The sequence below is a fragment of the Xyrauchen texanus genome, chromosome 28 (assembly GCF_025860055.1).
Source record: "Xyrauchen texanus isolate HMW12.3.18 chromosome 28, RBS_HiC_50CHRs, whole genome shotgun sequence".
In the NCBI taxonomy this organism is placed as follows: Eukaryota; Metazoa; Chordata; class Actinopteri; order Cypriniformes; family Catostomidae; genus Xyrauchen; species Xyrauchen texanus.
The window spans coordinates 17787181-17811470 of NC_068303.1; the positions used below are offsets into that span (position 1 = coordinate 17787181).

At 39.0% G+C, this 24290-nt stretch overlaps 1 protein-coding gene across 6 annotated transcripts in view; it reads left to right on the forward strand.

Moving 5' to 3' along the window:
• The window catches only part of LOC127621999 (signal-induced proliferation-associated 1-like protein 1), a 123254-nt gene extending 99078 nt beyond the window's left edge, over positions 1–24176 (forward strand). For 4 of the 6 annotated variants that reach the window (XM_052095847.1, XM_052095848.1, XM_052095850.1 and 1 more), the window contains 13 exons: positions 223–497; positions 2356–2646; positions 2911–3063; positions 3589–3713; positions 9190–9287; positions 11914–12356; positions 12955–13179; positions 13595–13754; positions 14419–14644; positions 15125–15298; positions 16056–16167; positions 16353–16431; positions 21216–24176. In XM_052095847.1, coding sequence (XP_051951807.1) covers positions 223–497; positions 2356–2646; positions 2911–3063; positions 3589–3713; positions 9190–9287; positions 11914–12356; positions 12955–13179; positions 13595–13754; positions 14419–14644; positions 15125–15298; positions 16056–16167; positions 16353–16431; positions 21216–21359 — 2505 coding nt within the window. In that variant the 3' untranslated portion in view covers positions 21360–24176. The remainder of the gene's footprint in view (positions 1–222; positions 498–2355; positions 2647–2910; positions 3064–3588; positions 3714–9189; positions 9288–11913; positions 12357–12954; positions 13180–13594; positions 13755–14418; positions 14645–15124; positions 15299–16055; positions 16168–16352; positions 16432–21215) is intronic. The other 2 variants (XM_052095851.1, XM_052095852.1) reach the window with 2 other exon arrangements.
• Positions 24177–24290: the final 114 nt, after the last annotated feature.

Genomic DNA, 24290 nt, shown 5'->3' on the forward strand with positions numbered 1-24290 from the left:
TAACACTGAATTTGTGTTGCTGTCAAAACATTAATATCCCAACACAGCAACGTTGGATTAACCAATGGTATGAGTTTGAGGTGGGACTATCTGCTTGTACGACCAATGAAGTTATTTCGTTTGGTGACGCAATGGGGTGCACAAATTGCACACTTTAGAATGCAGACAAATTGTGTGTCAGGCAAGTCATCAGTCTCTTTTTGTCCCCCTCCCCTCTGTCAGCATCTTACTAAAGGCTGTGAAACCAGTGATATGACCTTGCGGAGGAATGGATTAGGCCAACTTGGCTTTCACGTTAACTACGAGGGTATTGTTGCTGAGGTGGAGCCATATGGGTATGCCTGGCAGGCTGGGCTGAGACAAGGCAGTCGATTGGTTGAGATTTGCAAGGTGGCTGTAGCAACACTTTCACACGAACAGATGATAGACCTGCTCCGCACCTCAGTGACTGTGAAAGTTGTGATCATACCACCACATGAGGACGCCACGCCTCGCAGGTATGCTGTATTTTTTTTGTAGTCCTTGGGCCTTTCTCCTCTCAAATAAGAGAGTTCATTGAAATAAATTCAGTTGTGACATGACATCATAATTGTTGATAATTTCCCTTGATATTGTAATTGTAAATAATTTAGATAAATAGAATTTACCTTTAAAACTTATTTTTGTGTGTGGCATCTACTTGCTGTATTCTTTATTTAGGCTAGACATCCAGAAGAAGATGAGGCTGTTCCTGAATTACTGTATTGCTATTTAATGCGGTACATCAGTAAATTTAAGACATTGCCTAAACAATAAACGTTACATTGGCCCTCTTAGCAGCATCGGAACACAATGGGAGTAGACCTAAATGCAATTCTGTAATTGACACTTTTGACAATTTATTTATTGAGGAAGCTGTAACCGTCATCTCGATCATTTATTTGTTTTAATATCCAACCTTACATCAGTGTAAAAGCAGTTTTTCATTGTACAATTGAGTATCAAGTAATGGTTTGATTTATTTAGATCTTGAGTGAATCCTGGGGATTAAGTAGGCACCATTTACTCTTATCAGAAAGAAAAGTAAACCTGTTATTCCAAGTTTTGCAATGACAACATGATATAAAACATTGCACCTTTTTGCCCACACATACAAACCGAAATAGATGTGATCCGCCTTCCCAGTCTAGGCTTGCTTGCAGGCAAATTGCCAGCTGAAAGGTTATAATGATCATGGCCTAAACAATAATCATCAGACCAAGCTGATTTCTGTTGTCTACTGTGTATTTTTTAAATATTCGTTTTACATTTTGAAAATATTTTTTTTCACACCGAAAACCTCTCTTCACCATTTTTGACAGTTTATCTTTTTGTGTCTACTGAAAATTGTGAATATTGGACAAATGTGTGGAAAAAAATTAGCTTCAGGTTTCTAGCTTGATTGTACGGAAGCCCTGAATCACAAGCTGGAAAAAGCCTTCTGAGCCTTCCTGAGCCTATGTCCTACTATTTTTATTTGTTCCCCTCAGGTAAGTTTGTTTTTATTCTCTGTCTAGAATTTTTTTTTTCTCTCACTCAGAAAATGTTTTTTTCTCAGGCAAAATGTTTTTTTCTCATAACTTTTTTTTTTGGTCTCTTTTTTTTGTGAGAATTTTTTTGTTGTTGCCCGAGAATAAATAAAATGTAGTACAGGCTCAGGAAGGCAGTGAGACAAATTCACAGAAGTAATTGTTTTCAACCTGCAGTTCAGGGCTTCCGTATGATTGATTTAATAAAGAATCAATAAAGAAGAATCAGCTTGCATAGGTGGTGCTTGTTATTGTTGCATGTACTAGAATGCCTTCAGGACAGGCATATATGGTTGCCTGCCTATACTTATTCCATTTTTAGTTCGAACACAGACTTCAATACACATCTTTGGTCTATTTCAACATATAAAAAGGATAGTCACGACTTTCAATTCTGTTTGGATGAGTTGTGTTCAAAACCATTGTAAAATGCACACCTGTGACCACACATCTATATTACTGCACCACCTGCAACATTGCTGGGTAACCATAAAATCCAGCAGCGAGGGTAATTTACTTTATTACTTGGTGGAAGAATTGTTTGAATATTTTTAATAAATGTAAAGGTTTATTGAACATTTTCTTTAATGGAAATGAATTAGTAGCCACTGTTTTATAAAGGCAATATGCCCTTCTTTTTGGAGGACAATGAAAAATCATTCTTTTCCATTTCCAACCATGACAGCCAGATACAAATAACGAATTTAATCTTTAAGATCCCATGGGCAATACGGACAAGTCAGATCGTTCTTATTCTTGTCCTGCAGGTCATTTTTGACTGCTAACTACCGAATTCCTCTTCTGGCAGGGGCTGTTCAGAGCTGCAACGTATGCCTGTGGTGGAATACAAGGGTAGCAATGAGAGCGGCTCATATGAGTACAAGTTCCCTTTCCGGAGCAATAACAACAAATGGCAACGAACCTCATCCAGTCCACAGCGGTCCCTCACAGCCTCGCCCCAGAGTCACAGCGGAACCCCAAACCGGGCTGTCAGCCTGGGGGCCAGCATGGGCAAGACTCTCTCTGCCGAGCGGCCTGAGAGAGCTGCTGCCATCCCCCGCAGCGTTTCTAGTGATGGCCGGCCACTTGATTCCAAAAGGTATTTATGATGGATGCCTTTATGTAGGAGCTTGTGGTGTGGAATCTTAAAAGGTATAGTTTACCCAAAAATTTTAATTCTGTTCTTCACCCTAATGTTGTTTCAAACACATGAGACATTATTTTGTCTTTAAGCTTGTTGTTAAGTTGCTCTTCCCCTTCATTTTGTGCTTGTTCTTCCTGTCTCTTGTGTAATGTGCTTACATGCCCCTGTTTATCTGTGTTTTTGTGTATCTCTTTCGCTTTCTCTATCTGCCTCTCTCAGGATATCTCCAGGTTCTGAGAACTATGCCCTGAGCTCCTCTCACATATTGGGCCGGTCGCCGCACAACCGCAGTTCTCCCAGTAACCTCTCCTGCTCCAGTGACACGGGCTCAGGCAGCTCAGCTCACTGGAGACAGAAGTCCATGCCTGAGGGGTGAGGTCCTAAAAAACACAGTTTTATGTTCTCTTACTGTCTACCTCCTCTTCATCACTTTAATCACCCAGTCATTTCACCGCTTTATGAAGCTTTTGAATGAAAGGTTGGCCAAAAAATTTAAAATATTCTCATTTACTCACCCTCATCTTGGTCCAAACCCATTTAACTTACTGTCTTCTGTGGAACCCAAATTATAACATTTTGAAGAATATATTGGTTGCTATTTTACATATAATAAAGGGGATTATGACTGAAGCTGTCAAGCTCCAAAATGAAAAAAAGCACCATAAAGGTATCATAAAAGTGGTCCATTTGACCTTTTTGTAGTTTGAAAGCTCCAGTCCCCATTCTCTTTATTTGCATGGAATAAATGACCAGTATATTCTTAAAAATGTCCCTCTTTTGTGCTCCAGAAAAAAAGTATAGCTTTGGAAAGATATGAGGGTGATCTTTAATGATGGCTACACCATCTAATGCAAATTGATTTGTATGATTCAGTGCATGTTTACATTTGCATTATAGATTTGCTCCCAACAGGCACTCCCCTCTCCCAGCGGAGCGGCAAATGGTGGCAGAAGGTGGGAGCAGCAGCAAGTCGACCCCCAGCTGGCCCAGAGTAGAGGACAGCTCTGACAGACCACCATCAGGTCAGACCACACTCCATCAGTGATTAATAATTTAAGGAAAGGGGAACAAATGGAAGGTGCCTGGAAGTGAGGGGAGGAGCAGATCATTGAAGAAGCACTGCAGAAACAGAGGAATGAATGAATGAGCTTAACAAGACTATTAACTGAATAAAAGCTTGAAAGGAGAATGAATAAAAACTTTAGTAGAATGGCAGCAATAAATATTCAAAAACTAACTTGACAGACAAGAAGACAGAAATAGAGTAGTAAATAACCCAAACTGGGTTCTAAAACCCTCAGTGCTAAAAATGTGAATAGACTTTGCCTCTGGACTAAACTCATCAAAGCCTTGTTGTTAGATAAGAGTGGGTGGTATGTTATAGTCTTCCTGAGATCATTCATTAACCCTCTCAAGGTATAAAAATGAAACTGGACATTAATTAACTTTACCACAAACTCCTCTAGCCAATTTCATTTCTGAGCTGAAATGCTCTTGTCAAATCTTATTAGTGGTGCTTATATATTTTTTGACAAAAACATTTCATATTAATATCATATTAATATGAAATAAAATGTAGGGTTTATTTAGGGTTAGTGATTCGAACAACCCCCTAACCCTATGTAATAAACTCGTCCCACACTGTTTGTGCTGCAGACATGAATGATACATTAAATCATGCAGCTTGTAGAGGAAAGGTGTGTTATTACTTTTCAAAGGGTTTTCAAGATTTTCCCCTGGATGACGATAAAACAGGCCATAGATTTATATTCAAAGAGGGAACCCATGCCATATGGTGGTGGGCTATTTTGACTTGAGCCAGAAAGCAACATCCTAGTAATCTCCCAGAACACCCTAGCAACTACATAGCAATGTCTTGGGAATATTCTAGCACCAAGAAGGAAGCTTTTTTTAAACAAAAATTTTAATCTGGATACATTTGAAAACAACGTTTTCGAATCGCTCTCCATCCACTCAATGTTTTGATGGGTTTTCCAAAAGTTGCTTGTCAACATTAAAACGGATAAACTCTTAAATCTCCTTTCTGAGCATGTAAAAAAATAGCTGTTTCATATATGGTCTACGAATGCAGTGTGAAGGTTGTACAAAGTAAGATTGATCTTAAACCGTGCTATCAAGTGAATAATAGGCACAACAATGCCACTACAACATGGGCCGCCATCTTGATAGTTTTGGGATGAATGTATCACATGACAACAAATACATAATTGTTTTCAGATATCTCCATTTTCCCTGTCCACACTACAACACGAAAACAGCACATTCAAATATATCCACTTGAGAGAGTGTTTTGGAAAAGCTCAGTTTTCGCTGTCAAAAATGCCACCTCAGTGTGGACGGAAGGCCAAAGTGTAGAGAAAAAGATGCATTTACAAAAGATAACTGTGGCAGGGGGAGGGCAGGGCCAGGTCGTGATTCCCCGCCCTCTGCCCTGCCACAGAAACATATTGGTGTGTACGTGGCCTCGGTTTGAGAAACATAAAATTTCATTATGGACTTGGTAGCATAAAAACCAATGCATTGATAACTTCTCAGGATGCTTGTTGTTATCCAGAGGGCTATGCTGTTTCTTTGTCCCATATTTCCACCTGGCCATGACAGCATCTTTTTTTTTGGGCCACACTTGTTTTTGACAGCAGCTCAGCTCAGTTTGGTCTTCTTACCCTTCTATCAAGCACAGCAGATCATACAATCTTTCCCTCCCCCTGAATACTTCTCTGTTGTATAACTGTGGTCAATGAAAGACCATTCGATAGATCAAGCATAGCCTTTAAAAGTAAACCATGTCCAGTGAAAGGTAGAGAACATAAACTGTGTCTGAACAGCAGGCTGTGTATGTGTTCAAGCAAAGATCGAAATACCTCCTCTTTCCTGCTGGTATGGTTGTATAAGCAAGGCTTTGTGTGCTGCTAGCGCACCCCCACTCCTCAAGGTCCAAGTATGCTGTGACTCACTGCCACCCCCTTTCTTCATATTTTTCTTTTTGCTTCTCTTCTTCGCTCCATTCCTCTGCTTCTCTACATGTCTCCTGTGTGGAATATTCCTGATGTAGAGCTGCTTGGTTTGACATGCAGGCAGTCTTAGGAGCCATTCACTGAACAAATGTTTTTGCATCTTTCTGCGTAGACGGATTTTGACTGTAACAAAAACCTGTCACGGTTTGTTTGTGTCTGGCACGGTAGAACCCCATTTTTTTGGTTAAACAGAATCAATTAAGTTAAAAATAACTTAATCTGGTAAAGACACTGGCTACCACCCCTGGAGTTCGCAAGTTCGAATCCCAGGGCATGCTGAATGACTCCAGCATGTTGCTAGGGAGTGTAGAGTCACACGGCGTAACCTCCTCGTGATCGCTGTAATGTGGTTCGCTCTCAGTGGGGCACGTGGCAAGTTGTGTGTAGATGCTGCGGAGGATGCTGTGGGCCTCCACAAATGCTATGTCTCCATGATAACGTGCTCAACGGCCAACGTGATGAGATGTACGGGTTGACGTATCAGACGTGGAAGCTGCTATGATTCCTCCTTGAGTTACTACGCTACCACGAGGACTTGGAGCAAATTGGGAATTGGACATTCCATATTGGTAGAAAAAGGGAGACTGCATTCTATTCTATTTGTTGCGATGCATCCCTAATGGTGACTGATTTTGAATGGTCTACATAACAATGTGAAACTCTTGAGCTTAAGTATAAATGGTACACACGTTTTGGGTAAAATAGTTTTTAATTATTTTAAATTGTGCTGTCAGTCAGTAAAATTTTTAATCATGATTAATCACAGAATATTTTGTAGTTGATCGTGATTAATGACAGATTTTGAAAGTGCTGAAGTTTGACACTATATATACAGTTGAAGTCAGAAGTTTACATACACTTAGGTTGAAGTCATTAAAGCAAATTGTTTAGCCACTCCACAGATTTAATATTAAAGTAAGATCTTTGTCTCCATATGTACTTACAAACTGTAGTCTGACTTTTTTATGGTGGTTTTGGAGGAGTGGCTTCTTCCTTGCTTAACAGCCTTTCAGGTTATGTTGATAAAGGACTCATTTAACTGTGGATATAGATACTTGTCTACTTGTTTCCTCCAGCATTTTCAAAAGGTACTTTGCTATTGTTCTGAGATTGATTTTTACTTATCGCACCAATCTACGTTCATCTCTAGTAGACAGAATGAGTCTCCTTCCTGAACGGTATGATGGCTGCGTGGTCCAATGGTGTTTTTACTTGCATACTATTGTTTGTACAGGTGAGTGTGGTACCTTCAGGCATTTGGAAATTGCTCTCAAGGATGAACCAGACTTGTGGAGATCTATAAATATTTTTATGAGGTCTTGGCTGATTTCTTTGGATTTTCCCATGATATCAAGCAAAGAGGTACTGAGTTTGAAGGTAGGGCTTGAAATACATACACAGGTACACCTCCAATTAGCCTATCAGAAGCTAACTATTTAATTGCCTAAAGGCTTGACATAATTTTTTGGAAATATCGAAGATGTTTAAAGGCACAGTTAACTTAGTGTATGTAAACTTCTGACTCACTGGAATTGTGATATAGTCAATTAAAAGTTAAACAATTTGTCTGTAAAGAATTGTTGGAAAAATTACTCATGCCATGCAAAAAGTAGATGTCCTAAATGACTTGACAAAACTTTAGTTTGCTAATATGAAATCTGTGGAGAGGTTGAAGTTATTAAAACTCATTTTTTAACCAAAGTGGATGTAAACTTCGGACTTCAACGGTATGTTTTCTAATTTAACATTTTTTACATTTATATCAAAATGTATTTGATTGTATATGAGATAAATAAGAGTTTCATGTCTATCCTTGTTTTTGTCTTCTGGACGAGGTTGATAAGGGTTTTAGAAAGTAATTAGTAATAAGCAATGCAATTACTTTTTCAGCACTCTTTAAGACTTTATAGATATTACAGTTTTATTTTTTTGTTAATGCAGGATTTCCTGTAAAGCTGCTTTGAAATGATGTGTGTTGTAAAAAGCGCAATACAAAAACTTGGCACAGTAGAAGATGTAATTAGTAGTTAGTAATTCATTACTTTTTAGAGTAACTTACCCAACACTAATCCTGACACAGTATAAAGATGGAAATACACTAAAATAGCACCAATTCAAATAATATTAAAACTTTAAATAAAGTTCAAATCAAGAAAAAGTACTGCGTTAATTCTGACAGCTTTAATTTTAAGCTATTATCTACTATTACTGTACATTTCAGTGAGTATATTCATAATCAACATTCTGCCATGTCTGCCATCTTGGATGTATTTTTGAGCAAGCTTGTCGCAATGTATGATTGTCTTTTACGTGAAGAACACATGTGATGCTGCCTTACAATGTGGCCAAAATGAGGTATTTTTGGAGGCAGCACAATTAAGTTGCTTACCTTTAGGTAATTGGCTTTGTGTTGGCAGCGTGCCTATGATCCTCCGAAGGCAGCTCAGGTTTTGGAACAGAGCATGCATGTTTACTCTGTATTTATGCAGACTTCTTTCTTTTGCATATTTCTCATTCCCATCTTACCATATTCTGCTTCTTTGACTTGTGGTTGAGTGGCCCACCTGTGCACTCCCTTTGACTCCTCCACGTGATCTGCCCTCTTTTTCTCTCCCTCTGAGTCGAAGACAGTAATAACAGGGTCCAGCCCACACAAAACACATCTGAGCAGTAAACCATATGACCTGCGCAGTAAATGTTACCACAACCCTAGAATTAAACTCCTCTCATGATTGCAGTCATCTGTTTAGAGCATGAGAAGTCAGTCACCAAATGCTGACCTGTATCGGTTCTGTCATCAGGGTGGCTTGAGCAAAGTTGCCCCAATGGGTTGCTATATTTGAAAAGATGACCTACTATGAATTTTGGACCTTAAAGTTCTTTTCCTCGATTTAGAAAGTGTACAAAACATGTTTTATAAGACCCAAAGTTCACAAAGAAATCTGTTCCTGTTCAACTTACAGAGCATGGCATTAGAAACACCAGTGTTATGGTTTTTGAATCCCAGGGATTCAATTTTTTGTTGTGCCCTATGTTCTAAATCTTTGAGTTTGAGTGAACTGTGACAATCAAAGGTGCCTAAAATCATTTTCAAGTCCAAGGATTTTTTAAATTTTGCTCGCTCTCTCCCCCTATTTCTCCCTCCCACTGTTTCTGTCCTGAAGTCTGTGTGCCTTAATTGCTTGTGCCATCTATTTTTGTGATGCTGGCCATTATATAACGGGCAACAATTACACTACTTTATATTACACTCAATATTCTGTTATGAAAGAATGGCACAGGCAATCTTGATCAAATCAAATTTCTTTGGGAATCAGATTGTCCATGACTTCTTTCAAATGAGTGAGTCTGTATGACATTGTGCTGGGTCTAAATGAGTGGAGTGTGGCTGTTTCCTCCTTTTTGTCTGTTAAGTACTGTCCTGTTTTCTAATGCACTGAACATATTATTCTGTTTTCTGTAGATTCTCCGGTCACTAAGTCTAGCTCATCCTACTCAGGTGGCCCACGCATCCAGAGACAGGAGCAGGTCATTCACCTTTCCCCCAAGAAGGGCAGCCAGGTGAGGATCTCAATTGCTGCATGATAGTTAATTAGAGAGCTCATTCTACTGCTCATATGTAGAACTGACACTCAAACGAAACCCGTGTTTAACTCACGAAAATGAATAATACCTCAAATCGTGTGGTTTGTTTAGAAGAGATGTGCTAGTGATTTCATAAGCAATCAGGTTTACAATTTTTGTCTTCTGGACAATGGGTAGAAAAATCCCATAGACTTGAATTTAAAGTAGGATCTGAATCATATTTAGGGACCAGAATATCATAGAGACTTGAGTGTGGACACTGGCCAGTAAGCAACCACCCAGAACACCCTGGCAACCACAAATAAACATGTTAAAAACCACACAATATTCGTTCACTGTGTGTATCAATCCGCTTGTGTTCGTGATCCTAAACTAAAGTGTAAGAGCAGCGCATATGTGTTAAGAGCTAATGTAGGCTATGTGTCTCCTTTTACATATATATATTTTTTACATTACATATGTTAGCCAGCAGGTGGTGGCAAAAGATAGTTTTTGTGTGTACTATGAGCCAGTTGGTGACTTGAAGTTAATCCGTTAGTCATTGTTTACATAGAACAGTTCTCTGTGATCATTTGTATTACTACTACACGACTACTGCTAGAAAATAGCTTTAAACAAACAACTTCAAAAAGAGAGGAATAGCCCCGCTTGGATGCTATTTTACCACTGAGAAAGCTGACCTTCAGCTGACAGCATCTCTGCTTGGGTGTGGCAACAGGTGATTGCACATACTCCGTCTCTCTCTCTCTCTCTCTCTCTCTCTCTCTCACACACACACACACACATACATACACACGCACACATCCATCCATCTTTGTTTATCCAATAACTTGTTTGAAACAGCACATACAGTATTACAAACTGTGATACTATTTTTGAAGTGACATTTTTGAATTACTAACGAAGGCTTGGACGCATCATTTGTTTTGAACCAGCTATGGCAGATTCTGATCCGTCACATAAGAAAGTAGTTCCATGCACATGTGATTTTATGAATGAATTTTTTATATATATATATATATATATATACACACACACACACCAATCAGCCACAACATTAAAACCACCTGCCTAATATTTTGTTGGTCCCCCTCGTGCCAACAGCACCAACCCGCATCTCAGAATAGCATTCTGAGATTATATTGTTCTCATCACAATTGTACAGAACTATTATCCGAGTTGCCATAGACTTCATAAGTTTGAGCTAGGGATGGAGATGAGTACTCGGGTACTCGGACGTGGCAGCAATGATCGATCATGTAAACGATGTGTGATGTGACTTCTCACGTAAATCGAAATTCAGTGACAATTAATTGACAACTAAACACAAACGTGTCAAAGAGGGAGCTTATTTTTAATTTTGAGATTGATTACGTTGTGATTTTGAGGGGTATATTGATTGTCAAAGATGTCTCTTAGCAACCAAACTGATATATGACGCTGCAATGCTATAGTTACGATCATCAAAAGAGTGTAATTAACTGTGTCTCTGCAACACCTGTCTCTGCAAAACATTTGCTAAACACATTTTATCAATTCATGTTTGACTCGTTAATGGATATTATTTAATAAAAATAAATGTTTGTCACTGACTATAAACCTCCCTTCCCTGGGTGCCGACATGTTTGCGTGAAGTAACAGACACCTGCATCTCGACAAAATGGGAGATGAAAATTCCACACGAGTTTCCTACTTAGAAATCTGACATAATGTGTCATTCCGTTGCACTTTCCCCAGTTGAAAGGTGGATATTCCAAGTTGAAAGGAACGCTTCACAAATCATCACAGCAACAACAGTACGTAGCATCATAGCTTTCCTCACATTAGCGAACTATTGCATGCTTACTAGGATTACTACTGTAACCTGAAGGAAGAACAGACAGATGCACGTTGTGCACATTCTTTCATTGAGTTGAGCAGCGAATCTTCACATAATGACAAAATATGATCCATTATGTGTTGATTATGCAATCTTTTGTACATTTTGGAACAGATTATTTTATAACAGCCTATAATAATGAATTGACAATACTCTGGAACAAAAATACAGCAGCCAAAGACGTTTGTCAGACATGTTATTATATATACAGATATGTATATGTTATTGCACGTACATGTAGACATAATTACCAAAATGCCCATCCCAAGATCAAACCAGTCTGGCTGTTCTCTGTTGGCCTCTCTCATCAACAAGGCATTTCCATCCACAGAAGTGTCCCTCATTGGATGTTTTTGTTTTTGTCACTATTCTGAGTAAATGCTAGATACTGTTGTGTTTGAAAATCCCAGGAGATCAGCAGTTACAGAAATACTCAAACCAGCCCGTCAGGCACCAATAATCATCCATGCGATTATCAAATCAGCCAGCCATGTGGCGGCAGTGCATTACATCATGCAGATATGGAAATGGGGTAAAAATGAGATCTCAGTGATTTGAAATGTTCTGAATGCTATTCTGAGATGTGGGTTGCTGCTGTTTTGGCAGCACGAAGGCGACCTACACAATATTAGGCAGGCGGTTTTAATTTTGTGGCTGATCGGTGTGTGTGTGTGTGTGTGTATATATAAAGCCTTTTCAGTGCCTATTTTTTTTTTCTCTCAGTCGGAAGGTCCTTACTCCCACTCCAGCAGTAACACTCTCTCCAGCACTACGTCCAGTGGGGGTCACAGTGATGACAAGTGGTATGATCTAGGTAGTGGAGGGTTAGGAGACCAGCCAGACTTGGAGCCGAACGGTCTGGGCGGTGGTGGATACCTGCAGGGTGCTTCAGCGGACAGTGGCATTGATGCCACTTCGTACGCCCCCCCTCATGGGAGTTCCACCTCTCTGCTGGCTGTGGGAGCTCCTGTGCCCAGAGAGCGAGCCCCTTCACCCTGGCACAGCCCCACAGAAGGGGGCCGGAGGGTGCTTGAGAGGTCCTCTCCAGTTGCAGAGTCTCCAGTGTCCCCTGCGGATGGGCCACCTACTACCCGAAGCCCACCAACTCATCTGCTGGTCCGGGATGGCAGTTCATACAGTCTAAGCGACATGGCATCCTATTCCAGGTATACATTCTTTCACTAATGCAATCTCCAGGATCTCTACAGTCTACTCATTAGTGGTGTTGCAAAAGTAAGCATCACTATTACTATTGCTCATATGTAGGTAAGGACATTTATAAAACCCCTAACCTTATGTATTAAACTTAAGATACCACACGTATCTTGTGACACCCTGACAACATTCTAATATTGTGTCGACAAGTTTTGAAAGGGAGAGCAGCATTTATATTTGATTTAGAAAAAGTACAAATTTGGTTAAATGGCTGATGAGAAGGTGATTGGAGAATCCACTTCCTGATATTAAAATATATAGCCCACACATGTTTTACTACATACTATTTTCACAATTGCCAATTTTTGGTTATTCCTACTACTAAGCGCTCTAATGCAATAAATAGTGTTTAATTACATATAACATGTGGTCCAGAGAGATTGGATGTCTTGTTTGCATATAGCCATTCTCTGATATTACTCAATATAGAACCTTTTTCAGCATCCAGTGTTTTGTACTGGTAAAATGAAAATATGTTTCAGAGTTTTATAGGGCATTTATATACTTAGACAGTCTAGACATGTTTTCCTTTATCTGGCTCTCCCTCAGCACACGCCACACTGTTAGCCCTGCAGTCCTGAGCTCCTGCCATAGCTCCCCACGTGAAGAGTCTTCCTCAGCCACCTCCCCCTCCTCCTCCTCCTCCTCCCAGAGCTCTGTGTCACCTGGCCCCAAGAGTTTCTATCCTCGTCAGGGAGCCACCAGCAAGTACCTGATTGGCTGGAGGAAACCAGGCAGTACCATCAACTCTGTGGACTTTGGGGACACACGCAAGTAATTGAAGGAGCTCGGCAGTGGGAATTATGAATGGCTGAAGGAGATGTGAAGGGATGTGCATGGGAGATGTTTGAAGTCTCTGCAAACTGAAGCATAATTTAACGGACCAGTTGTTGTCTTGCAGGATAAGACTACCTACTGTTTGTGCCAACATGTTTTTGAACGTAAACTTTCTTGTAGTTTAATTTTGTTCAGGGAGGAAAATATATGGTTTGTCCTTCCTCTTCGGTGGCAATTAAATGTGTAAGCTGTAGGGCGAGCTTGTGTTTTTTTCAGTATAGCTGGCATTTTTACTAATGCATGACCGCCACCCTCTGGAAAACAAGAGTACAACAGTGTGCATATTCAGCATAGAAATATGATTTTCTTGATCCAAAATTGTTTATTTATGCAATTTTAATAATTTTTCCAGAAGACCACAGGGTGAAGGGACCGAAGGTGGTTCATCTCAGCCCAGGCCCTCTCTCAGAGATCTGCACTCTCCTCAAGCTATGTGCAAGTCCACAGTGGAAGAGGACCTGAAGAAATTAATCCCACCAGACAGTACCCCATCCAAACAACACAAGGAGAAGGTACATATTCAGCTTTGCAATTGTCATGTACTAGGTCAATAACATAGTTATAATAGCTATAATGATATACTGTATAACATATGCTACAAGTTAAATGTACAATTTCTTGAACCACTAGCATCACCAAATAGAATTGCAAAAATACTGATTTTCTTTAAAGAAAAAGTTAACTCAAAAATGAAAATTCTATAATCATATACTCACCCTCATGCCATCCCAGATGTGTATCTTTCTTTCTTCTGCTAAACACAGACAAAGCATTTTAGAAGAATATTTCAACTCTTTAGGTGCATACAATGCAAGTGAATGGTGACTAGACCTTTCAAACTCCAAAAATCACATAAAGGCAGCATAAAAGTAATCCAGGAAGATTAAAAATCTTCCTAAAAAGAAAGATATGATCAGGTTAGGATTCTCAATTGAGTTATGTTTGATAGTGCCACAATATTTACACTATTTGGTGAAATCATCCTGCAAAATGGTTTAATTATAGTTGTCCCTGCACATTAAACTAGGATAGAAAGTATTTTTACTTTTAAACTTTTTTACACATTTCAACTTTACATGCAATATAAACCGTGAGGTTGTGTGCTCCTATTTTTTTGAGTGAGATGGGCCAACTGCATCATTGAAGGCAATGATATATCCCCCTTCTTCCCAACAGTCCTCCTTGTCTGGTCCATCAACCTCAGGGCGTCGTTCTCTGCAACGCACCCTTTCAGATGAGAGTATATATCGGGGTCAACGGCTGCCAACTCTGGGAGATTCCATTCTGGAGCAGGCTCTTGCTAGTGACGTTCTCTTCAGCTGCTCTACCATTCCACGATCTCCAACCACCCGTGGTGTCCCATTGCGTAGACCCTCCTACAAGATGGGCATCAAGATGCATGGTGAGCAAGACCATCATGATTGGGTCAGGCACAGAGGGTTCTCCCATGGTCAACTTGGAAAGGTCAAGGAGTTTTAAAAATGTAGTTTTCCAGGCCTGGAAGTTTCAATGATGAATATATACATTTTACTAGTTAGGCTCTGCTTTAAAATATTTCACTTACTAAATATCACAATGTAGAGTAAAACTGGCTTGCAAATGATAGTAATGTCTGATTTGTGAGCAAATTATTTATTTTGAGTTAGTTATTTACAATGAATTGGCCGAACTGGTTCACAAGTCGAACTAGTTGATGTGTTTTCTGGAGCTGTTTTTTGGGAATTTTTGTATAATACTGGTATGCTGAAACTTAGTACTCCGAGTTGAGCGCATTGCAATTTTGGTTTATCAATGGTTTATAGTGTTTCTATAAATTTGCTAACTGGGCAAATACATACAGGTATACACACCACCTCATGTTTTCTCATTGGCTATTTGTTAGGTGACTTCTCCGCGTCTGACACCTCTCTAGCAGACCTGCACGAGCGACAGAGACTGCCTCCTCCTGAATTGGGTCTCATGCCCCTCCCAGACACGGACACTCACAGCGGCTTGGACTGGACCCACCTCGTTGATGCTGCCAATGCTTTTGAGGGAGAGAGAAGACCACAGCGCAGTGAGCCCATTTATTTTTTTCTCTATTTCTCTTCCTGAGCAGTCACAGCTTTGCACTTCAAGCCACCTTTCCATCTTCTTTGGTATGGGGGTTAGCTAGAAGTTTTGTTTTAAAACTGGGTTTTTCTGTTTTGTTGTCTTCCTGACAGCATATTTAAAAATGAAAGTTTTCTCATTTACTTACCCTCATGCCATCCCAGATGTGTATGACCTTCTTTCTTCTGCATAACACAAAGATTCTAAATGAAGTTTTCACCTCTGTAGGTCCATACAATGCAAGTAAATGGTGGCCAGAAATGTTAAGCTCCAAAAAGCACATAAAGGCAGCATAAAAGTAACCCATATGACTCCAGATGTTAAATCAATGTCTTCAGATGAGACATGATAGGTAGGGGTGAGAAACAGTTAATTATTTGTCTTTTTTTTACTATAAAGTCTCCTCCCTGCCCAGTAGGTGGAGATATGCATAAAGAATGCAAATTGCCAATAACAAAAGAAGCATGTGGAAATGAGAGTGAAAGTGGAGATTTATAGTAGAAAAGGACTTAAATATGGATCTGTTTCTCACCCACACCTATCATATTGAGAGAATTTTCATTTTTGGGTGAACTATTCCTTTAAAAATCAGTTGAGTGAAATGAGTGAATACGCTGTAATGTAAATTGAAATCTCTCTCTCTCTCTCTCTCTCTCTCTTATATATATATTTTTGTCTCTCAACTCTTATCACAATTTATTCTCCTTCCATTCCCCTCTCAGTCCAGAGAGGATTTATGTTTAGTTCTCAGGACGTCAGTCAGAGAGGACAGAGTTCACTCAGTCCTCAGCACCTAGAGCTTCAACCAGTGCCCCACTCCAGACTCTCTCCCAGGTACATCCATTTCTTCCTCACTGTTCCTGCTGTGGTCAAACTTTTCTTAACAGCTCAACAAATGCATGTTGGATCCTGTTAATCACTGAATATAATAATTACTCTTACTTAATTTCTTTATTATGTTGTTGTTTTATTCACATGGTAACCATTTGTCCGAACCCTAACACTGGATTTTCTTTTAGTGATGGGCCTATAAGCTACGGTGGGAAGATTTCTCAACTGGAGGCTTTGGTGAAGATGTTGCAGGAGGACTTGAAGAAGGTGAGAACTTGACAGTAAAATATGTTAGTATAATTGACCATTAAATTATTGAAAATGTATGCACATCTGAGGTGGTAATTCAGGTACTAGAGGTGGCTAAAAATATAGATTTTCTGATGCACCGTGATCTTCTTTTGAACGATCGATTTTTTTTTTTTTTTTTTTTTACTCCATGCGCAACCCTCCACTACAATGAGAGGAAATTGTTAGCAACCAAATTCCATACATTGGCAACTTTCTGGTAAATGTTTACATTTCACTCACCAGTAATTGTGTAGTATAGTGGTGGAGTATTTAGCAGTGAGATCCTTTTACCGAGTGTCGAGAGTAAAAGTTGTTCTGTATAATGTGTGTCCAAAGACGAGATCCACCTGTCACATTTGTCATTTAATAATGTCTATTTTAATATCCTTTCTGTTGTTTAAATACAGAATTTGATCAAAAACAACAAAAATGAAACATTTAATTATAATTTCACATAGGACAGATGAGATAAAGCCATTTGAGTTTCTCTCAGTAACATGTGCTCCTTTTCAGACGCTTTTAACAGAAATGCCGGCTTTCTTAAAGAGAAAGTATTGGTGTTTAACACGTGTTAAAAACAATCTATGTAAATACCTGTAAATTGTACAAATTATGTAATTAAACAATAAACATGTACCTAACATCCTAACCAAATACCAAAGTGTTTCAAACAATTGTTTACATTATTATATCACAATTCCAGTTGGTCAGACGTTTACATACACTATGTTAACTGTGCCTTTAACCAGCTTTGAAAATTCCAGAAAATGATGTCAAGCCTTTAGACAATTAGCTTCTGATAGGAGGTGTACTGAATTGGAGGTGTACTTGTGGATGTATTTTAAGGCCTACCTTCAAACTCAATGCCTCTTTGCTTGACATCATGGGAAAATCAAAATAAGCCAAGACCTCAGAAAAATTATTGTGGACCTCCACAAGTCTGGTTCATCCTTGAAAGCAATTTCCAAATGCCTGAAGGTACCACGTTCATCTGTACAAACAATAGTATGTAAGTATAAACACTATGGGACCACACAGCCATCATACCCCTTAGGAAGGAGACACATTCTGTCTCTTAGAGATGAACGTAGTTTGGTGCAAAAAGTGCAAATCAATCCCAGAGCAACATCAAAGGACCTTGTGAAGATGCTGGAGGAAACATGTAGACATGTATCTATATCCACAGTAGAACGAGTCCTATATCGACATAACCTGAATGGCTGCTCGGCAAGGAAGAAGCCACTGCTCCAAAACTGCTATAAAAAAGTCAGACTACAGTTTGCAAGTGCACATGGGGACAAAGATCTTACTTTTTGAGAAATTTCCTCAGGTCTGATGAAATAAAAATATATTTTTTTTTGCCATAATGACCATCATTATGTTTGGAGGAAAAAGGGTGAGGCTTGCAAGCCGAAGAACACCATCCCAACCGTGAAGCATGGGGGTGGCAGCATCATGTTGTGGGGGTGCTTTGCTGCAGGAGGGATTGGTGCATTTCACAAAATAGATGGCATCATGAGGACAGAAAATTATGTGGATACATTAAAGCAACATCTCAAGAAATCTGCCAGGAAGCTAAAGCTCGGTCGCAAATGGCTTGAGGACAACAAAGTTAAGGTATTGGAGTGGCCATCACAAAGCTCTGACCTCAATCCGATGAAAAAAAAAAAAGCGTGTGAGCAAGGAGGTTTACAAACCTGATTCAGTTACAGCAGTTCTGTGTGGAGGAATGGGCCAAAATTCCAGCAACTTATTTTGAGAAGCTTGTGGAAGGCTACCCAAAATATTTGACCCAAGTTAAACAATTTAAAGGCAATGCTACCAAATACTAACAAAGTGTATGTAAACTTCTGACCCACTGGGAATGTGATGAAAGTAGTAAAAGCTGAAATAAATCATTCTCTCTACTATTATTCTGACATTTCACATTCTTGAAATAAAGTAGTGATCTTAACTAACCTAAGACAGGGAATGTTTTCTATGTCAACTGAGTTTAAATGTATTTGGCTAAGGTGTATGTAAACTTTGTCAATAAAATGTGATTATCTTAATATATGTTTCAGGTTATCAGCCCTAAAATGCACGTGTGTGCAGAACTACAGTACAACACAGAATTAAATAACTTGCTTTAAATAGCCACAGCAACTATAACTAGTTTAGAAAAGAAATCTGAATGATCTGAATGAGAACTGAAAAAAGCTCAGCAAAAATGTAATCTACTACAAAGCTGTGTCGTTAAAAAGAAAATAAATCAGCTCCTTCAAATGTCTGTAAACAAATCAGAATCAAGAATTCAACAATGCCATGGAATAAAATAACTCAAAAAGCCACGAGAGGCAGTGGTAAAATGACTGTAATGCACAGCCATGAGTGACACCAGTGTTCAATATATAGTTACAATCAATAATAATTACAATCAGAATAAACTATTCTTCCCCAAAGTTATCCATAATATTCCTGAGTCCCAACATGCTTTGCAGGCGATGTGGGTGGAACTTCCAGTTAAGTGTAAACGATCATTATATTATGTAATAAAGCAGCATTAAAAATGACAGAAACTTCAGAACAAATGATCACAGAATTATTGCGAGGTGATTACATCTGTTAATGATTACAGGTTTTGAGGATGATGACCAATATTGCACATAGAAGCATTTTTGTTATTTTGTTCAGTCTTTATCCATCGATTGAAGAACCTGAGCAGACTAACATGAAAAGCTATGTAGCCTATTAGCGCCTTCACAGCTGTAAAGTTGGACATGTTTATTTTAAAGCATATATTGAGTCTAGTCAGAACCTGAAGAGTTTGTTGTACCGAGATTATGTACTTACTGCAGATACAGGGGAGGTCCAGACAGCAGGATGCTCACGTATTACAGGACACAGGCGATGAGACTGTCATGCTGCTGTTTTTCAGATAAAATACAAATATTTTGTTGGAGATGACTTTGTAGTAACAAGCTCAATCTAGCTTTATAATTGTTAATAATTGAAATGTTTTAGTGTTGATTGAACAACTGATACTGTTGATAGATTGAATTTATTTTTCTTGTGTAGGAAACAATGATGTATTAGCAGCCACACAATAAACTGTACCATACAAAATGTATTTGGACATACATAATAAACATTAGACATAATGTTCTCTGTAAAGCAAATATAAAACAGTATGTATTATTAAAAGCACTGTACAATAAATGTAATTGATACAGAATTAATGTCCATACTGTTTTCCAAATCACATTGTCCCCTTAAGGGAAGACAAGCACATTCTTCAAAGACGCTCAAAAGAAAGTGAATTGCAGGCAGGAATGCAGGAAAGTGGAAAATAAGAATACAGTTAATTTCAAGCTTGATAAAACATCTCACTACTGTACGTCTCATCTAATAATTATGGTCTATCCATTTAGAATCACAGCATGAAAACAGTTGAAAACATCGTCACAGACAGTTCAGGAAAAACACTGTTCCTTTTTATACTCCATAATAATGCCATTTCAAAACATGTTATGCATTCACACAACAAAGATGCTAAATAGAAATGAACTAACTCTCAAAATTTTGAATGGACTTTCAGCACATGTACACACATTTTAGCACAATAATGCTATCGTTTATGTAACTCATTGCACTCCGTTTCTGGACGTCTATCGTAGCTGGACCGTAATGGTGGATAATATAAGTAATCCCTGCTGTTGACTTCTTGCCATTAAAGTTTAAAGAGCACACAAACAAATTATTCCAAGCTCTTTCAAACAGATGTTCTTAAGTCAATCCTTCTGTAGGCAGCCGATGGAAGAAACAGCATCTGGGACTAGGTCGCTGTGCTTTGCGAGTGGTAACTTTTTTTGCTTAGTTATTAGGATATAACCATGAACTGCACACATTGTCTTGGAAATTTTTTTGAATCCCATTTTCTCCACATTTTGGAATTCCCACTTCTTAGTTGGTGCTTGTGGTGGTACGGTCACTCACCTCAATCCGGGTGGCTGAGACCCTCAATCCACACCTTTTTATCACGTGGCTTGTTGTGCCTGACACCACTGAGACTCACAGCATGTGGAGACTCATGCTACTCTCCGTGATCCACGCAAAACTTACCACGCACCCCATTGAGAGCAAGAACCACTAATCGCGACCACGAGGTTACCCCATGTGACTCTACCCTCCCTAGCAACTGGGCCAATTTGGTTTCTGAAGAGACCTGGCTTGAGTCACTCAGCACACCCTGGATTCGAACTCGTGACTCCAGGGGTGGTAGTCAGCGTCAATACTCGCTGAGCTACACAGGCCCCCTGTCTAGGACATTTTTAAGACATCTTACAACATTTAAAAATCAAGAATCTCACCGGCTACACACAAAACAGCAACCAATCGCACTTCCGCAAGCCAACCAGAAATTCCCCTCACCTTGTGAAATAGTGGACTCGCTGAAAATATTGTGGATGTAGTTTTTGAGTTTAACTGTAGGCTGTTGATGGTTGGCAAGCAATGTTGCATATTAATATGGAATGTGCAGTCACAGGTGTGCATTATTTTGCCTTGCAATCATCATAGCATTACCTGGATCATCCAATCAAACTTTGAGAACTGTCCATTTTAATATAGAATCTTGAACTGTGGCCTTAGAACAGTTATAGCTAATTTGTCTGGAATAGTTCTTGTTTATCTATTTATATATAATGTGTGTATGTATGTATGTATGTGTATATATATATATCTAAATAATAATACTTTTTTTTTTTTTTTTTTTACTTCAGGAAAGAGAAGAAAAATTGAAACTGCAGGCACAAATTAAAAGGCTTTGGGAGGACAATCAGAGGCTGCAAGAAGAGTCTCAAAGCTCTGCTGCCAAGCTCAAGAAGTTCACAGAATGGGTCTTTAACACCATTGATCTGAACTGAGCCATCTGCAGAAGACAGGGAAGATCAATTGACTTTCTAAGGACCAGACAAGATGTGGGGGAGACTTGAGCACTACATCATGTGCTACCGGATTGAGATTTATCCATTCACAATTCAACATAATTTGATTTTCTCATTTACATTTCTTCTCGAACAGTCAATTATTTCAAACTGTGTTGATGAGGAAACAACACTGGCATGGCTCGGAGGTGGGCAAAAGAAAACAAATCTTCACACCTTTCCACTGATTAGTTCTCCTCTCTAAATCCATCGGGATATCGTTAGAAGCCCCCACAAGAGTAACTAGCTACGGGCTGTTCCACACTTGTCCCTCCTGTGCCCTACTTACCACTGACAACCTGACATTCTGTTTCAGTCATTTGGACAGTGCTACAGCCCTGCCCCATCCAGACCTCAGAGACTGAGTAGAAGAAGAAAAAAGAAACAACGACGACTCTGCGACAGCATGTCCTGTTTATTCCACCTTGAACACCACTTTTTGCCATGTTGTGAAATTTGCATGCTCTGGCAAATCAATCCACAAAACTCCCTGCTATTCAGATAACATTTGTATTTCAACAGAAGGAAAAGACCGTTTTTCTGAGGTGGAGTTTTTTTTGAGGTGGAAGTGATTTGCTTATGAAGTCAATAGTTGTGTTGTGATGTTTCTTCTCAACATCAATCAAAGCAATAGCAGGGAGTCTGAATCCTTGGCATAAAGACTGCAGGACTAAAGCAAAATATAATGACTGGCAATATCCTGCCTCGAAAGCTTTTAAGCAAAGCTGTACATCTCAAGTCTGTGGTACGAACGCTGAAGATCCTACAGTCTCCAAGAATGCCGATCTGGAATTTAAGACAAGTCTTAACAGTTCTGTTATTTATTTCATTTATGTTTTGAGTAAATAATGAAGATTTTCTATGCGCGCAGTACAACAGACATCTGTGAATAGCAGTTATTTAGGAAGGGGCAGTCAGTTATTTTATTATTTAGTTTTTTGATTTCTGGTAGATTTAAACATGATCTGCAGTATCTTTTGTTGTGCGCATTGTGGTGCCCTAGTCTGCTATCGTGTTGCTTTAGTGCCATCTAGTGGTGATAAGTGATTGTCTCACTTGACTTCAGCTGTAATCTATTCCAGTTTGTTTCCACGTTGCCTATTCACACCCATGCAAACAGTAGTGCTGGAAACCTTTCATTCAGAGTTAACACAATAAAAAGCAGACAAATGGGTATCGGATTCAATATCAGGGATGAGAGGAGGTGCCTTACTGAGAAAAGGGATAAAAAGTCAGACTTAAATGCAGGAAGAAAACATGGCGCCTTGAAGAATTGAACTATGAATAGGAGACACAAGTTCACATGAAATAAGCAATGGCCTGCTTGCAGGAACTAGCCTCAGAACACACACATACACACAGAGTACACGCTCGGGTGTTGGATGATTTTTTTCACGTGTCCATCACTGCGTAATGAGTGTGGAACCAGGAGGATCCAACCAGAGACATGGGTTAGTTAAGAACCAGGTTCACTGACTGGGACCAATAATATTGAACAGCTTGCCCTGTAATCTCGCACCCAGTTATAGCATTCTGCGCTTGTTTTCAGTTACTGGTTCCCTCTTCTAAACGTAGTGGTATTTCTAGACCAGAATGGTCAGTCATCAAAGACTAAACACCCTGCCCTAGTTCCTTTGCTGACCCAGTAATGTATATTGTATAGATCTGGTTAGCAGGGCCTCTTTGTACTGTTGAGCAAGCACTAGCCAATTTCTCAGTATTATGAAGATGATGTCAATTTCTAATTACTTTCCGTTTTATGAAGAAGATGTGCACAAATGATCTGGAGGTAACTTCGATTTGCGTTTGTGAATTGCGTGCAGCGATTATCGATTCTGTTCTAGGAATCTCTAGAAGTGTCTCGGAAACTGCCTCCCGATACCAGCAGAGAATGAAAAACTAAGAATGCCAAACATTTTGCCTCAATCAAAGATGAGCTGCACAACGCCGAGAATAACATGCCCAAGTGAATTAGAGATTATTAGTTTAATTTCCGCTCTGCAGTTTCCAGTTTTGCTCCTTCAGTCAGGAGGCTGTAATAAGAGTTTCAAACTTCCTGACTGCTGAAAATACAAATGCTATTTATTCTCTTATCTCTCACCTCCCCTCTGGTTTGATGATCATTTTTAATTCTTAATCATTTTTAAAACATAAATGGTTTTGTTCTGAAAAGGTAAAATATTGATGACTGTGGGAATGTGAATGTTTATTTCTTTTTTCATTCTCCTCTAATTTCTTATTTTGTTCTTAGTTTCCTGATTTTAATTTCTTTGCACTGTTTTTGTTTTGTATAAATCTTCTATTGCTATTGATTTATGGATATGCATAAACATGCTCTTGATGTTGTTTCTTGTTATGTATGCTGTCACTTTTGAGAGAGATAAGGCTGGGATTGTGCTTCCCTCCTTGTTCTCTTTTATATTGTGTCATTAGACGTTTCTCCATATATTCTCCCATCTAAACGTTAAAGGATTGTGTTTTAATGATGTGCACAGTTTAAAGAGGAGCATTACAATTACAAACAAAAAGTACTGTTTACATATACTGTTCATCATCTTTGTAAAGTGTAGAGGTTTAAAAAGATAACTTCCAGTGATTACAGTTTTAAGGTTTCATAAATAAATAATAATAAAAAAAAAACTTAATTCGAGGTGCTGTAATTATTCGTGAACTGGCCGAAACAAATGCCTCGTGCTTGCCGCCGTCTCAATGAGGTGTAATCTGCCATTGCTTTCTGAGCCAATAAATTAATTTAAATGCCATAGTTTAATGTCATTCTTCTCATGTTTATTACTGCCGTGATCTATGCCCTTGTTTTATGTTTTTGTCTTTCCTTGTCCATCAGTGTTGTGCTTTTGTTAGAGAGGCTGA